This window comes from Acanthisitta chloris, unplaced genomic scaffold (genome assembly GCF_000695815.1).
Source record: "Acanthisitta chloris isolate BGI_N310 unplaced genomic scaffold, ASM69581v1 scaffold19795, whole genome shotgun sequence".
NCBI classification, from domain to species: Eukaryota; Metazoa; Chordata; class Aves; order Passeriformes; family Acanthisittidae; genus Acanthisitta; species Acanthisitta chloris.
The window spans coordinates 389-16,299 of record NW_008675563.1 but is presented as its reverse complement, the minus strand read 5'-3'; the positions used below and the strand labels follow the sequence as shown (position 1 = coordinate 16,299).

Sequence of the window (15,911 nt, the reverse complement as noted above, 5' to 3'; positions counted from 1 at the left end):
TGCTGTGCATTCTTCCACCTATGCCACAAGAAAGGACTCTATGTCTGAGGATCATGGGCTACCTGGAATGAATCTGTCTTTGCAGTACCTGCACATGAGTCAGGTAATCATATGGCACTTTATACTTTACCCTGGAAATTGTCACCCTCTATCTAGGCTTCTGATTGCATTTCTCTTGCACATCTGGACTGACCTGAGTGTTTCTATATGGGATAGCAATGCAGCTTCCAGTTAAAGAATTGAGAGGCAGTTACATTATGTGCATCATTAAAAACTGTATTAATTGTGTTTTGTAACAAATTATCCTGAGATATGGACTGAATCCAAATTATGAGAAGCTGAGGCTTATCTTTAGTCTATGTTATTCAAAAGAAGCTGGTCTTCTGCAGAAAACAGTCTTCCTGTTACTTGGCTGTGGACTTGATGTAAGGTGGAAGGAAGAGCTCTAGCCATGTAAGGTGTATTTGCACCAGAGTGTTACTAAGCTGGTGATCCCTGAGCTGCAGAGGGGTCAAATGAAGGTCATGAAGGTGGAGGCAAAGAGTCCCTAGGGGTTAGAAAGTTTATTGCAGCAAAGCAAAGCAAGGATGTGCCACACGTGTATCTTGTTGTGATGTTCTGTCTTCTTTATTTGCCTTCTGAAACAACAGGGCTATGTGATCACATATATCTTCTAGTAAGTTTGATGATACAAAGAAGACTTAAAATTGAAAAAAGTGTTCCCAAGAACAGATTGAGAAATGCTACTTTAGGTTAGAATTTGAGCTTGTGTTAATTGATTGCCAGTTAACTTGCTCTCACTAGCACAAGTTGAAGTTCTTATTTAGGCAAGCTACAAAGATTTATATCACAAATGTTTATGACATAGAAGAATTTTTCCAGGACAGAAATGTGTGTGTGTGGCCAGGTGGACACAATTAAAATTAGTGTCTAAAGAGTTAAAGTTTAAGAATGACAAACTTGAATTTAGCTGTTGTTATGAGGGCAAATTCTTGCCTGGCCAAATGACCAATTTTAAGGAACTTCAAGGGAGTTAAGAGGCACATGCCATTGCTTCTACATCAGTTTATTTCAGTTCCGTACCTGACCTAGGACTGAACATTTTTTCTTTTGAACATGCAAATATTTTGCATTGGTCCTGCCCATACTTTCTGATTTGCTCTTAATTATACCAAAGAAGGAAATAAACTCCGCGTCCTTGCAAAATTTTCATGGCTCTTCTGATTTGGGGTGTTGCAGGGTGTAGCTAATGCTCTGAAAAGGCTTCGGGATTCCTGGATGAAAGGTGTGATGAAAGAAGTGTATTGTTATTGTTTTAGGGGAGGAATCATGCTACTGGGTAAGCCTCTGTCACTGAGACTTGCTGGACTTGTTTGTTCTGACTTGCCTATGACTCCTTTCTTTCTTAATTCGGGAGATAAAGCCTCAAGTCTATGCTGAGATGCTGCACAATTTGTTGTGGCGTTCAGGACGGTACATCTCCAGACAGAAGGGCTTCTTGCTGACCTCTTAGTGGTACCCAGAGGTGAGTGCCACAGGCTTGCCCCTTGGTAGTTTGGGCAGCATGGCTACATTGCATGTGGATTTATAGGGCACTTTGAGCTTTGACTGAGGGTGTGGGGAGAACGGCGCTAGTTCTGAGCTTACTTCTGATTTGATCTGCCTTTCGTGCAACAGTAATCCTTCTGATATTTCAGCCTTTCTCTTCACCCAAAATGCATTTGTTTTTTGAGAATTCCCCATCTCCTCTACAGCACGGTATGACAAATCGAGGAGGCCTATGTGGGGAGCAGGTGAGAGTTATCTCACTCTGTCCTGACTGTGATCTACTGACTGTGCTAGTGCAGTTAGAATTTGTTGCAGTCACAACTGCTGAACTAGAGGTTGAGCAGAGTATAGCTGGTAAAAGTAGATTCTTGTGCTCTTGTTTATTTTCATGGATTTTGTATGCAGCCAGTGAAGTGTTAATCTGTGCAGAATCAGCTTGGAAACACACCAAATCCGGCACCTGACCATTTCGCCCGCCCTGCCTCGGAATGAAAATCAAACTGAAAACCCAGGAAGACTGTAACTGTTGTTTGGTGTCCTGCTTTTGGAGTAGATTTCAACAAGTCAAAGCAGGATGAAGGGAGGCAGGCAGAGCTGTTTTCAAAAGCTGAAAACCTGAGATCCATTGCTATAATCTACAACTGGTATACTAACAGAGTAAGATACTTGTCTATGACCAACACAGATGGAAGTGGAAATCTGAGAGGTAAAGATGATGTAGAAGTTGCAGAACCTTATCCTAAACCGATTGCAATCAGTGGCCATGTACTTAATATTTTCTTTATGCTGATATGGCCTCACACGTTCATGCAGATTGTAAAGTACTTACGTAGTAAGTAGCCCTCCTACTTCTACTAAAGTGTATATCAGAATGTGGGAGTCTTTCTCAAGATATTGTCTGTGGCAGACAACTGTAGAAAGATACATTATTGAACAAAGATATTTCAGCTGGCATTACAGTTACGTCCCACAGACTGTTGTAGTGGTATGGGAGGCTAGCTCTATCCCAACAATTAAAGAACTCATAACTTCCAAAAAGTTGTATGCAAAATGGATGAGAGCGTAAGGAACAATAAACCTTTTGTGCTGATTGCAAAGGTGATCAAATAACCAGGGAAGCATATATGAGCAGCATTTTGGCATCATGGATATAGCTTCTGGTAGGCACTGTGTTAAGACATCCCAAAGACTGAATGCTGCCCTTTAGTCTTTATGCAAATGACAAGAACAGTATTTGGAGCTGTTGTTTTTACCTAGTTGAAGTGTGCTCCTGGGAAGCAGCAAGACCTTGGTAAAATCGGATGGTTAAGGGGAGGAGCTCTATTAGTATGTGGCAAATACATCAGTGATGTTTTATCTGACTGCAGAGGGGTGGCATGCAGCACCTACTGTTTTTGTGGGACGTTTGAGGGTGTGGGGAGATCAAGCTGATTCAGTGTGACGCATAGGAGAACACACATTTTGTTTCCCTCAGCAGATCCCTTCAATGTTTGGAAGTCTTCCATTGTATCAGAATTGCTTTGAGAGATAACCAACACTGAGTGATTGAGGCTGGTAGGTAACTGACCTCATCCAAACAAGGGTCTCGCAGTACTTAGGCAGGCACTAGCCGCTTCTGTTTCAGTTCTCAAAGTAGCAGAAGTTGTTGTCCCGTTCTTTTGGAATTGTGTGTGTCCTGAGGATGCCACAAGAGCAGACTAGAAGGGTTAGGTTGGTGTGGTTGCTTGTGGTAAAGGCAGGAGTGAAATTAGCATGTGTTGCTTCAGTGGCCTTGTGCTTTTGTTACAGGCCTCCTGGACTAAGCCTAATGTGTTTGAGTTGCTGCCGTTCCCGACCACTCTGCCAAGGCACGTAGTTTCAGGAACCTGGTCTGGATTTTCAAACAGCACACACTAGGCCAGCAGATTAGTCTGTTCAGTTGTCTTCTGAAAGATCCTATTTCTAGGAAGAGTGATTGTAGGTATGTCCCTGAACCCATCATTGACTGGAAAAACTGGTCATGGCTATAAATGTGGACCCTCCTCAGCAGATTCACCACCCAAGCTCTGCTACTGCCTCTTCTGAGACTACTGGACTAAGAGTTATCAGGCATAATGATAAAAAATATAATAATCAATTCCTTATGGGAAGACAGCAGCAGATCAGATAGAAGAGGCTGCATATTTTTTCTTTGCAAAGCATGGCAAAATACCTTCAGTAAATAGCTGGCACCAGAAAACCTGGTTTAGATTAATCTAAAAGCAGATCTAGTTAGGGGTGCTATGAGGGCGTAAGAAGTCAAAAAATATCAAGGGCAGATCTGTAAAACAGAACAGGGTAGCTGTTCCCTGCTTATCCAGCAGAAAGTTACACTTCCTTTTCTTGTCTGAACAGACATTTTCTGATTAGTTTGCTGGTATGGCTCTTGCTGTGGCTTTTGATAATGCATAGCAGCTCAACCAAAAGCGATGGATAAGCTCGATATAGTGCATCAAGGCCTGTCAGGCAGAGGTGGGAGCTGAAATCTCATCACTTGCATTGTGAATGGACATTATAACTTTTTCGAGACTTTGGTCCTGGATGGGAGAGGACGAACAGCTTGTCAGCTGTGTATTGTGCTTGTCTTTTTCTTTTGGGTAAATGCTCCAAATTGGAAGGTAAATACTTCATTTGAGGCTGATCAGAAGTCCAGCCTAAAATCCTATCTACTTTCTCCTTGGTTTCACAAGGAAGAACAGACAATTTGAGCTCCACAAAATTTCAGTACAACCCTTCTTCCTAATGTGCCAGTAACTGTTAATGTAGCTTTATTTCTTTCTATATTTCACTTGTTAAAATATCCTGTATGTCTCTCTAAACACAACTTTGGTGTATTGAAAATACTTAATTCTATACAAACTATAGCTATTTTCAAAATAATTCATTTGGATTCTTTTTTTATTTCAGAATGGAATAACTTTTTAGTGATCAAACCACAGTCTTTGGGTCAGAGTCAAGATATGTAAACTAGAAGACTTAATAACTTGCTCTTCCAAAGTAATCGTGATATGAAATGGAGAGATGCTGCTGTATCCATGGATTATCTTGGGCTCATTGGGAATGACGCATGTTTTAAATGAGCACAGGGATTGCTGGAGGAGGTTTAATGTTTACCAACAGTATTGCCAAGATAAGCAGTTTTGTACTGAACTAAAAGATCTTGAAACTTCCCACTAGTTCACTGCAGGCTGAGAGCTGCCAGATACAGACTGTGAGGAGGGGGTTTTCTGAGCAGAGAGGACTTAACCTTTGAGGTCTCCTGGTGAAGACTGACTGCTGATCTCTTGTTAAGGTTTGCTCCTGTGGAATGGGAGGTATCTCATCCACGCTGGAGGATGAATATATTGCTGTTACCTGAATCCCCCTGTCTGCCTCCCTGAGAGTTAATTTGCAGCTTACTGGAGTTTGGGCAGTAAAAAAGTTGAAGGCTGTGACATAAGGAAGCAAGAAATGTGAGACTGTACAAACCACTTGACTCTGGAAGGCATCTTCACAGACTGCTGTGGTATTAGGGGTCTTCTGACGAGAATGCCTATTAAGCAATGCCTCTTTGTCACAAAAAGAAAGAAAGTTTGTATCCATGGTTGAAGGCGATGAAATCCACTCTGTTTCTGCTTTCATTAGCACTGCAGAGGCACAGTGTTTCTCTGGCCAGCGAGTGTTGCTGGGTGGAGCAGAATTTGCTTGGCTACTAGAGTGCAGAGAACACTATGTCTGGTTCCTGACAGGGAAATTCACCTGCCGCTAAACTATTTAACTATGGAGCTGGATGTCCCAGGCACAGGAATCCCTGTCAAGTGGTAGAGCATGACAATTCTGCTATCCATGGCACCATAGCAAAAAGGCTGCTGGGGTGGGTAGGGTGGGGGGACGCAGAAGAGCTAGTCAGAGGTGTAATGTGTATGAATAATGAATGCGTCGAGTGGACATAACCTGAAAAAGAGCTGTCTTTCACTAACCATCTTATCCTCTGGCTCAGCAGAGCTAGACCAACCTAGTTGTGAGATAAAAATAGACCAAAAAAGCCCAAAATATGGGGATTGCTGAGCTGGGTCCTGCACACAGACATTACAGTTGAAGGAAACATGGCAACTGTGCACTGTGGGAGTTGATGAGACTTGGTGCTTCCAATGCAAAATAGATTTGTTTTTCTGTTCTGTTACTTATCTTGGCAAGATGGAAGTCAAAAACATCCTGCTAAAGGGAGGAGACATTTTTTGTGTTTGAAGAGATATTTCCACATTAATTTGTATATCTTATATACAAATATATAGCCTATATACAAATTAATTACCTTTATGGGAATGTTGGTTGACACCTTGCGGGTGCTGGGGGACGAGAAGTGCAACATAACCCAGCAATATGTGCTTGCAGTCCAGAAAGCCAACCATATCCCAGGCTGCATCAAAAGTACTGGGGTCAGCAGGTTGAGGGAGGTGATTCTACTCTACTTTTGCAGTGTACTGGAGTACTGCACCCAGCTTGGGGGTTCCCAACATAAGAAGGGCATGAACCTATTGGAGCAAGTCCAGAGCAGGGTCATGAAGATGATCAGAGGGTTGACAGGATGAGTGATAGGACATGGGAGAATGGCTTAAAAGTGAAAGAGAGTAGGTTTAGATTAGATATTAGGAAGAAATTCTTCACTATGAAGGTGGTGAGGCAGCCTGGAACAGGTTGCCCAGGGAAGTTGCACATACCCCATCCCTGGAATTGTTCAAGGCTAAGCTGGATGGGGCTTTGAGATCCTGATCTAGTGGAAGGTTTCCTGCCTATGGCAGGGGGGTTGGAACTAGGTGATTTCTAAGAGTCCCTTCGAACCCAAACTGATCTATGTTTCTATGATATAAATGCAGGAATATATGGAAATGCTTCCTTTAAAAAATCAGTGAAATCAGTATCAGAAGTGGTGTAGTCTTTTATTCCTCATCTCCCGTGCTTTCATTTCCCCCATCACAACGGCAGTTCCTCAGGTATCTGTTTCCCCTTGCAAGTCAGTGTGACCTGTGGAGAATCAGCAGTTCTGAAATGCTGGAGGAGAAGGGGGTCTGTTCTTCCAGAGTTTGTCACTGTAGCTGGTATTTGCACAAAAAGGAAATAGAGATAGATTGTTGGAAGGATAGTGCTGCCTGTGAGAGCATGAGTCCCACAGGGAGTGAGATGCTCAGATTTTTTGAATCTTAATCTTTTGTATCTCAAGCATAGGCCATGTCTTGAGGAAATCTGTCTGTATACAGTTCAAGAAATGCAGGTTATGATACAAGAGTAGTGTTGCCTCAATATCTGCAGTCAGCCATATGCTGCCAGGGCTGTGCTATGTATTCTCTGTGCCAAGAGCAATGGAGGGATAGTGCCCTGATTGCCATTCAGGTGGAAGTACACTGGGGCAGGGACAGCTGCAGCACAGGGAACCAGTCTGATTGAGGTGCATGGTAGGGCTCAGGCTGGAGAGCAAAAGCTTTCCAGTGAGGAGAGCCAAGTCAGATGCTGAAGCAGCATCTTTCAAGCACGAGAGCTGGCTAGCTAAGGAGGGGCCGAGGCATGTTGCCATAGTGGGCTGTTCTGATTAGCCAAGAGCCTTGCTCTCAAGGGTAATAATTGACTGCCCATGAGGTATGCTGCAATTCCATGAGCTGAGACTGTGAAAGACTGAGAGCTGTGAGGTGAGTTATGGGAGTGCTCCAAGGGAGGCTGCAGTGTATGGAAGAAATCAGGACAGAACAGTGCCACTGGTCTTGGGTTTTTATCTGAATTTCTGCATCTGTTAAACCCTCAGGGGTAATGGATAGTGTATACAATGAAGGTCCAGATGGCAAAAAGTCCAGGCCTCAGCAGAACCAGTCAAGTTCTAGCGTGTGTTCTTTATGTGTTTATTGCAACTTGCAGCTTGCCATGAAAGTAATCTTGGCCAGCCTGGGCTTTCAGACTCTCATCAACTTCCCTACAGTCTGTTTTGCAGACCCTTGCCTTCAGGGTACTGAGCCAGTCTAGTGGGGAGAAAACTTGGGCTGTGCATTGCCAGAATAGAACTTTGCCCCAGTAAAATAGGAACAGAAGGAGAGGTCCTGGACTTCTCCATAGCATATGACTCTGAAGCAGAAGGCTCGATCCTGGTCACCTGTCCAGTGTCTCTTTGGTAACACTAAGCTGCTGCTTGTGACCCCCTGTAGTTGTGGTTCTGGCTGAAGCCACCTTTTTTAACTTTTTCTTTCCAGCATGCTAACTGTTTGATTGGGTAAAAATTGGCCTACTTCCCTTCTTAAGTAATGAACTGGGATACCTGACAGCCCTCTCACCAGCCAAAACCAGGCTTTTGTGTGAGCAGAATAAACTTCGAGTTGCTTCCAACTTCCCTGTGGCTTGCTGAGCACACCCTTGCTGTCTGCAGACCTCTCAGCTGCTTCCTCTGTAGTGCTATCTGGTTTGAGGTTTGTTTGTTTTTTGGTTTGCTTTGGTTACCATCTCTTGCTTGTGGCTTTACTTGGCTTTCTTGCCATCAGAGCAAAGTGTATAACACCATTCTGCTCTCCCAACAAACACTTCAGTCTTTTGCTGTCTTGGACTTGTGTGCTATACCCTTGCCTTCACTGCACATCTGCCCCCACAGCTCATTTCCTACGATGGAGCCTCTGCTGGTATCCTGCTCTGCTTTCACTGTGATTTCTTCTTTGCCACCTTGTAGTCAGAAAACCTGCAAAGACTTATTCTCCCTGCCTGCCTTTCTGCCCTTCCCTGCCCCCTTCTTCTCAGATGTTGCTCAGAAATGGCTGTGCCATAGGCCTGAAAGGGGAAAACAGCATTTAGTATGTCTGGTTCACAGCAATAAAAACATGGATCAGTTGGTTTAAGATAGCATGGTGACTAGCTCAGTCCTCCCACCTCAAGCTGGCTCCTGCCATTTGTCACTCCAGGAATGTCTGAGAGATTATCTCATGTGTTTTTCTGATACCTTGTACTAATGCAGACCGTGATGTGGAGACTCAGCTTCTGGCATGACAATTACTACATAGTGTGCTGTGGAATTACTGGGGATCTGAAATAATTGTGCTTAAGGTTTTGCATCATCCTACAACAAAGCTACTGAGGACATGCACAAAAATGCAGTTGTCCTAATCTTCTCTTGTTTCGTACTGCACTGGAGGATGTAAGTGGAGAAAGGCTTATGTGCCTTTGTCCATGCATGAGTCAAGTTCCCAACTCTTTTGTACAGGTCTGCTGTTGGCTTTCAGCAGGTCGCTAAGTCTGGATCTTGTTGCCATGTCATGTTTACATGAATACCTCTTTCTCTGACAGGCTGTCTGGCAGGAGATAGGATGTGGCCTCTTAACAATGTATGTGTGGCTTTGGAGCAATAAACCCCAAGCCCTGTAGGGAATCAATAAGTGTTACTACTCATACCAACTAATAATAACCAAAGTTGTGTGTTATATGGCATCTCTGGTAATCTTGAGTATCCTTGGTGCATCAGTCATGAATTATTACATTTATGTTTGTTTAAGCACCCGTGTGGGCTATCAGCTGCACTTGAAATCTGTGTAATATTTCTTGATGGAAAATTGTCTCTACAAGCAATACCTGCAGAGCTCTTTCTCAGAGTGTATGTGAGGCAACAGAGGCAAGTTAGAACACAGGAAATTCTGACTAAATATAAAGAAAAAGCTTTAGCCATGATAGTGGACAGAGACTGAACCAGGGATCCTGAGAACCTGGGGTATCTTTGTCTTTGGAGATACTAAAAACTTGACTGGATGAGGTCTGGAGCAACATGCTGTAGTGCAACCTAGTTTAAATATTCGGTCAGACCTGCAGGGTCCAAAGGTCCTTCCCAACCTACCTCATTCTGTGAGTTTTTTCAGCTGTGCCACATATGATTAGACTCAGGATGCACTATTGTCTGTGTACTAGAATTAAATTTCTCCATGTTATTTTCTTCAATATAGATAGTGATCCAGATGGACAGAGCAGTGAGGCGTATGGAGCCATGGAAGATAGCAGTCATTGTTGTGTCGGTGATAGTAGGCTTAGCCCTCATCATTGGCTTGATTACATATTTTTTGTGTAATGGTAAGTGCACCACTATTTTTGTTATCACAAGTCTTCAGAAATCTGTTGTGTTTCACTTGCTACTATGGTCTTGCCTGATGATTTAGGTGTACAATTCATCCCAGTATAGAACCCACATAAGAAAACATTCTAAACCCTATTCAAGATGTGAATGTATCTGAAAACATGAAAGAATACTTGAAATATCCTTTACTTGAAGCAGGGATTTCAGTTTTAACCCTCTTTTTGTTTCTTGTTTTGCCCTGGTGCCTCCACTGGTATCTATGGTTAACCAAAGGCTAGCAGTCTTCTGTATAAGCCAGAGGTGTGTCTAGTACTAAGGCTATGCATAGTAATCTTGGTCTTTGATGGGAAGCTCAATCTGGCACCTCTAGTTGAGAATATTCCAGAAAAAGAGAGGGCAGAGGATTAGACTTTTCAGAGCCCAGGAGTCAGTCCTGGTTGCCAAGGGCCCAGTTTCAGTAGCAGATCATAGAGTCGTTAAGGTTGGAAAAGACCCTTAAGATCACCAAGTCCAACCATCTTGGCTCATGACTTGAAGCCAAGTCATTCCATTTCCAGTCTCTGAGATATCAATGAGTGGTTTTGAAATGCCTTCCTACTGGAATGGAACTAATCATGTTGCCATCTCAGCTCACCAAGAGTCAATGAGGCTGTGGCTTGCATAAGGACACTAGAAGGAGCAGTGTCAGAGCTACAGCTTAGCTTTGCTTTTTACCAACTCTGTGTTATGTGGCCCCTCTCTGCCATTCATCTGAGAACTGGATTTTAAACTTAACCCAGCTGCTGAATGGATGGTGGCTCTGTGCCACCTGCCTCTCAGAAGGGCAGGGACATGCCAGAGTGCAGCTAGGGAGGAGTGAATACATCTGCTGAGTCAGAAGGGACATATGTGGGCTGGTCTGTCTCATACTGTGCTCACCTCAGGCCAATGAGAAAATGAACCCCAGAGAAATGCTGTAGTGCATATAATTTGGAGCTACTTGGGATGGTCCTCAAAGAAGAAATGAGCCCCTGGCTGGTCCATGGAGCAAAGGGATGGTCCAGAAACCTCTTTTTCCAAAGTGCTGCTAAAGCTGCAATTCCACAGCTGACAGGATTGCAGCCAGAGCCTGGGAGCCTTACTTGTGCAGTGTTCTGTGAGACACTGCATCTTCAAATTGTACTAAAGGAGATCAGCTACCTTTCTTTTTTTTCTCCTCTGTAGATCAAGACAGATTTTACAATGCATCTTTCCTAATCACCAATGTCAACTATGATCCTCAGTATGAAAGGCAAACTACAGATGAGTTCAGGAACCTAAGTGAAGAGATTGAAACCATGGTAAACTAAGATGTTTCTCTGTTTATGCTTGACCTATGGTGAAGAGTCCTGCAATTGTGTGATTGGAAATAAGAGTCAGATGTGACTGTGCCTCATCCTTATATGGCTGGCCTCACCTTTCAAACCTTGCTGTAGTGGGTTAAAGATGCGTTGCTGACTGTGCATGAGCAGATGGTAAGCACAGGTGCTGCCTGTTCCAGCAGTGCTGTGGTGGAACAGATGACCACAGAGCAGAATAAACAGTGAAATCAGCCAACTCAGCTGTTTATTTGGATCTGCATCCTCTGACAGAGATTTAGTGATAGCTTTGGTGTAGAGGTGGAGATCTGAAGGCATTTTGCTGTGTTTCAGAGGGTGACAAGACTGTTACGTTGTGTAAGCATGTACTTATTTCAGGTGTATTTTAACACACTCTTTTCTTTTAACAGATATCTGAAGTATTCAAGGGGTCCTTTCTAAGTAAAAGGTACATCAGGTCCCATGTTGTCAGTCTAAGGTAGGTAACATGAAGGTCAGAAATAAGCAGGGATGTGATAAATATATTTTCTTCCTATCCCTTCCTTTCCTGTGCACCATATGGAGCATTCCTGGTTGTTCATGCTTGAGTTATACCAGCAGGATGACTAAGCCTTATCTGGTTGTTGCTCTCCTTCAGTCACTGAGGGCTCAGTTACCTTCAAACATCAGCAAGGAAGAGAAATTTGGTCTTATGCTTTAGCAGATTGAGTACCTGAACACCAGTTGTTTGTGGCTATGATGCAGTAATGGAATTATTGGGTGATCCCTGTCTTCACTACTAGTTAACGGCTTGAGAAATGCAGAGTAAGCTCTTTTTCACACTTAATTCTTCCTGTGGAAGTTCAGGCTGGTGTTTACCCCTCTGCATGGTTTACAGTAGGAGGTGACTATTCTCCTCCCTCTCTGAAAGGGTCTAAAAGAATAAATGATTCCATTGTGAGATGAATGGATATTGACGAGGGAATACAGACATATATAGTAAAGGGAAGGAGGCAAGTGGGACATAAAGGTCCTGTGTGAGAGCTTTTAAGTCTTTTCTTTGCAGCACTCTCAGTGGTAAGAGCCATTGTTTCCCTCTCCTCCACATTATTTTCGTGTTGTATTTCTATAAGGCTCAATACTGCTGTGTAATATTTTTCCCTAGATAGCAAAGAATGCCAGAATTCTCACATATGTCTTTCTTGACAGCACTTCTGGGCTTTCTTGCCTTTACCTGTCTCTACCTGAAATGAGTAATTTCTTTAAACTGTTTTGCTTTGTTTTCTGCTGCTGGTTTCTTTTACAAGCCTCCCATAGTGTACATCAACTGAAATTACAGAACTTGGGAACTAGACTCCAAGTGACCTCTTTACACCTTTTAGGTTGACCTAACAGTGTATCTCTTCCAAACTTATTTTCACTACAGCTACTTTGTGCAACTAGGCACTGGAGCAGGTTAGCTGCATCTTCATGCTGTCTTTCCCTCTGTGCTTCAGTTGGTTTTCCTTTAGACTGTTAGTTTAAAATATTTGGCCTAATATTTTATAGTGACAGTAAGTGATCTCAGACTATTGAAAATTGTGTCTCTAAATACAAGGGATTTAACTGGCCAATAAGTGGACAAGTGACTTAAATGGAAAGAAATGCCAAAAGACCTTTTTAACTTCTGTGGCTCTAAACTGGATGAGCTGCGTGGAGGCCAAAGGGAGTGATCCCTTCTCTGCTTCTCAGCTCTACTGTTTATAAGTTTCCAGAAAATTCCCTCTGATCATTCTCATAGTGAGAACCTTTTGCTGCCTGCTGGCATGTCATCAACTTCCTTTACTTATGCACAGCTATGCTATTTGTTCTAGATGTTCTCATATAAAGAAGACAGACAGTGCAAAGCAGAACCAAGAGCATAGTGGGCAAAGAGAATGACATCACTTTGTTTTTGTTGGTTTGTAGCCCAGATCCTGGTGGAGTGCTTGCATCTGTTGTTCTGGTATTTAAATTTCCCTCTGCTGACAGTAAGACAACAACCTGGGGTCATGTCAACCGTGTGTTACTCAGAAGGCTGAAAACAACCTCGAAGTACTTGGAGGTTGACCAGTCTACCATTAGACTCACAGGCAAGTGCCTTAGGTTTGTGTTTTCAGCTTGGAATTTGTTGCTCATACTTTGCAGAAGTAGTATGAAAAGAAGTAAAACATACAGGCACAGATTTATGAGTGTGAGCACTCCTCTGTGCATCAGAGACTTTCTCTGTGTGACCTAGTTTTGCTGAATGAGATAGTGCTTTCTCAATTCATAAAAAAAGCCCAACTTTGTGAACACGGGTTCACATACTATTTTAAGACACACAGTGAATTGAATAAGAACCTGTATCACTAGGCAGTGAAATGCAGAGTCCTCAAGCTATTAAAAAATGCAAGGCTGAGATGGTTCCTTTCTGCACCCTATGCCATTTCCTATGCTTACTTGACAGACTGCTGGAGCAAGTATTCATAACAAAACACTGGGGTTCCCTGGGCAGTAATCCTCTCCCATGAATCTGTTGTAGGTTACCTTCAGAATCTGGCAGAAGGTTTTTTTGTAGGAAATAAATTAGAAATGTTACACTTTAGCTCCAGTCAACCCCAGCACTGAGGATTTGTGAAGACTGTTTTGACCACCTTGCAATACTAAACCTGAACAATTGCCTGTAGGCTGTACAGCTGGTGGCTGTACACCTTATACATGTAACTTGGACCTATTTGCTTTTGTTAGCTCTGAGCTAAGGCAAGAAAGATGTATCCTGTTGCCTTACACTTTCAGTGAGGAACAGAGGCTTAACTGAACCTATCCAACAGAGAAAATTACTCCTTTTAGTGTACAGTCACTCCATGAAGCTATGCAAGCCACTTAATTTGTGTTTGCTGGGTACAGGGAGGGAGTCTGTGCTAGATCATATAGCATATGAGATATACTCACTATGGTGTTTGCTTTTCATTTCAGAATTGAATAAGGAGAAGGGAGATAACCTTTTAAACAACTGTAAGTACAAATACTTTTTGGAAAAGGTCCAGGGACATGATGCTAGAGGTTCTGTGTTTACAAAAACCTTATGTTTTTTTGACAGAAGTTGAAAAAATAACTTGTTGCAGATACTAGAGCAGTAGACAGTGCATGAGCCCAGGAAGATTTCAGCTCATTTTCTTGCAGTCTTGCTGGCTCTGTACTATTTGTAGAATCAAGCATTCTGACTTGGTAGTCATTAAAGCACTTGCTTTAATGTTGGTAATGGGAAGTAGGGGCATGCAGATGAGCTGCTGTTAGCAAGATCACACAAGGACTACAGTTGCTGTGGGTCACAATTCTTGCTGGAATCCTTCAAAAAATATTTTCCTTCCTGCCCCTTCCTCCCTGCAGAAAGGTTTGGAAATAGATGTCTGTCAGATTTGAGCTAAACCTTAGGGAAAGGACAGATGGTGGGAGAGGAAGAAGAGCTGTCCACAGTGAGAGCAAAGCAGTGGCACAGCCCTGGAGAGTGGCAGGTTCTCAGTCTTCCTGTTCTATGCTCCCCCTTGAAGTCTTACAGCTTCTCTGGAAACTGAGACAGCATATGTTCCCTCCCATGGGACTACATGAGTCACTTGCATGGTCTCAAAGACTTTGCACATTAGCTTTCCACCTTCAAATGGCCTCTGAGAATTACCTGGTTTGGATCTAACTTTTTTTCAGCTGGGTAATACATGACGGTGCTGTTGGCATGGTAGCTGTAAGTAAATCGTTGCACTATTTTTTCTTGCTGCTGTTAAGGCTACTCCGGAGCTGACCTGACAAAATCCTTTCTTTCAGCGTCTCAGATACACAGCCTTCAGTTCCCATGGGAGTATATACGAGCTTGTGTGTCTGAAACCTGGCTTAATAAAAAAGTATTGACTCTTCTACCAAAATTCTTTGTTCACCCTTCATCTATCCTGAGACACTTGTCACGATGACACTTGATTTCCCTGCTTTAGGTGAAGGCTCTCACTTGACCTCTGCTCTGCTACGTGTGTGCTGGCAGCCATGAGGGCCTTCAATCAGCTAAATCAGAGCTGTGTTTTCTTTGACAGGCTGTGGAATACGAAGACAGGCATTCTCCTTCACAGGAGTTGAGAGAATAACTGGTGGGCAGCGTGCACTGGATGGAGAATGGCCATGGCAGGCTAGTATTCAGCTTGATGGGACCCATCGCTGTGGTGCATCAATCATCAGTAATATCTGGCTAGTGACTGCAGCCCACTGCTTTAAAGGGTAAGTCATCAGCACCTTCCTGATCCAACAGGCCTTAGGACTCTTGGGTGCTCTGACCTTTTGTGACCTTCTAATGTCTGTATCTGCTGAAAGATAATGAAGTTTGACTCTTCTTTTTCCCTTAGGTAAACCTGGTCACATTGCTTTTTGATGCTTAAGTGGAGAGCTAAGTTCCTTTGGGGATCTTGTTTTGTGTGGCTGTGACATAACTTCAAATATCTTACAGAGTAAGAGATCCTCGAAGGTGGACTGCCAGCTTTGGAATTCTGCTGAGACCTCCAAAACAGAAAAAATTTGTCCGAAGAATTATCATTCATGAAAGATACGGTGATGTTGTCCTTGGTCATGAACATGATGTGGCTGTTGTGGAACTTGCCTCTGCTATTGAGTTCACAACTGATGTGCACAGTGTCTGTCTTCCTGAAGCATCTCACATTTTCCCAGACAACACTTCCTGTTTTGTCACAGGCTGGGGAGCTTTGGAGAATGATGGTGAGTGTCTCATGCCTTCCTGTGCTGTGTTACACATGCATCTGAGATGATTGCTGTTAGTTTTATGTGGTTTTTGTTTATGTTGAGTCCCTTAGACTTGGTGTTTGATAGGTAGATGTCCTAATGATATACCTTTGGACTTTGCTTGCTTTTTTTTTTCTTTGTCAGTGGATTGGAAACGGGGGGAAGACTCTAGAGGTTAGTCTTAC

General features: G+C 43.0%; 1 protein-coding gene across 1 annotated transcript; it reads left to right on the top strand.

Moving 5' to 3' along the window:
* Positions 1-1,433: 1,433 nt before the first annotated feature.
* Positions 1,434-15,702, top strand: LOC103803276 (transmembrane protease serine 11F-like; the record flags this gene model as incomplete). Its single annotated transcript, XM_009075821.1, is given in 9 exon segments — positions 1,434-1,482; positions 1,485-1,525; positions 9,507-9,630; positions 10,838-10,953; positions 11,382-11,449; positions 12,898-13,061; positions 13,927-13,965; positions 15,030-15,210; positions 15,437-15,702. Coding segments are annotated over 9 exon segments (1,048 nt in total), but the record flags the coding sequence as incomplete, so codon positions are not given.
* Between the last annotated feature and the right edge of the window lie 209 nt (positions 15,703-15,911).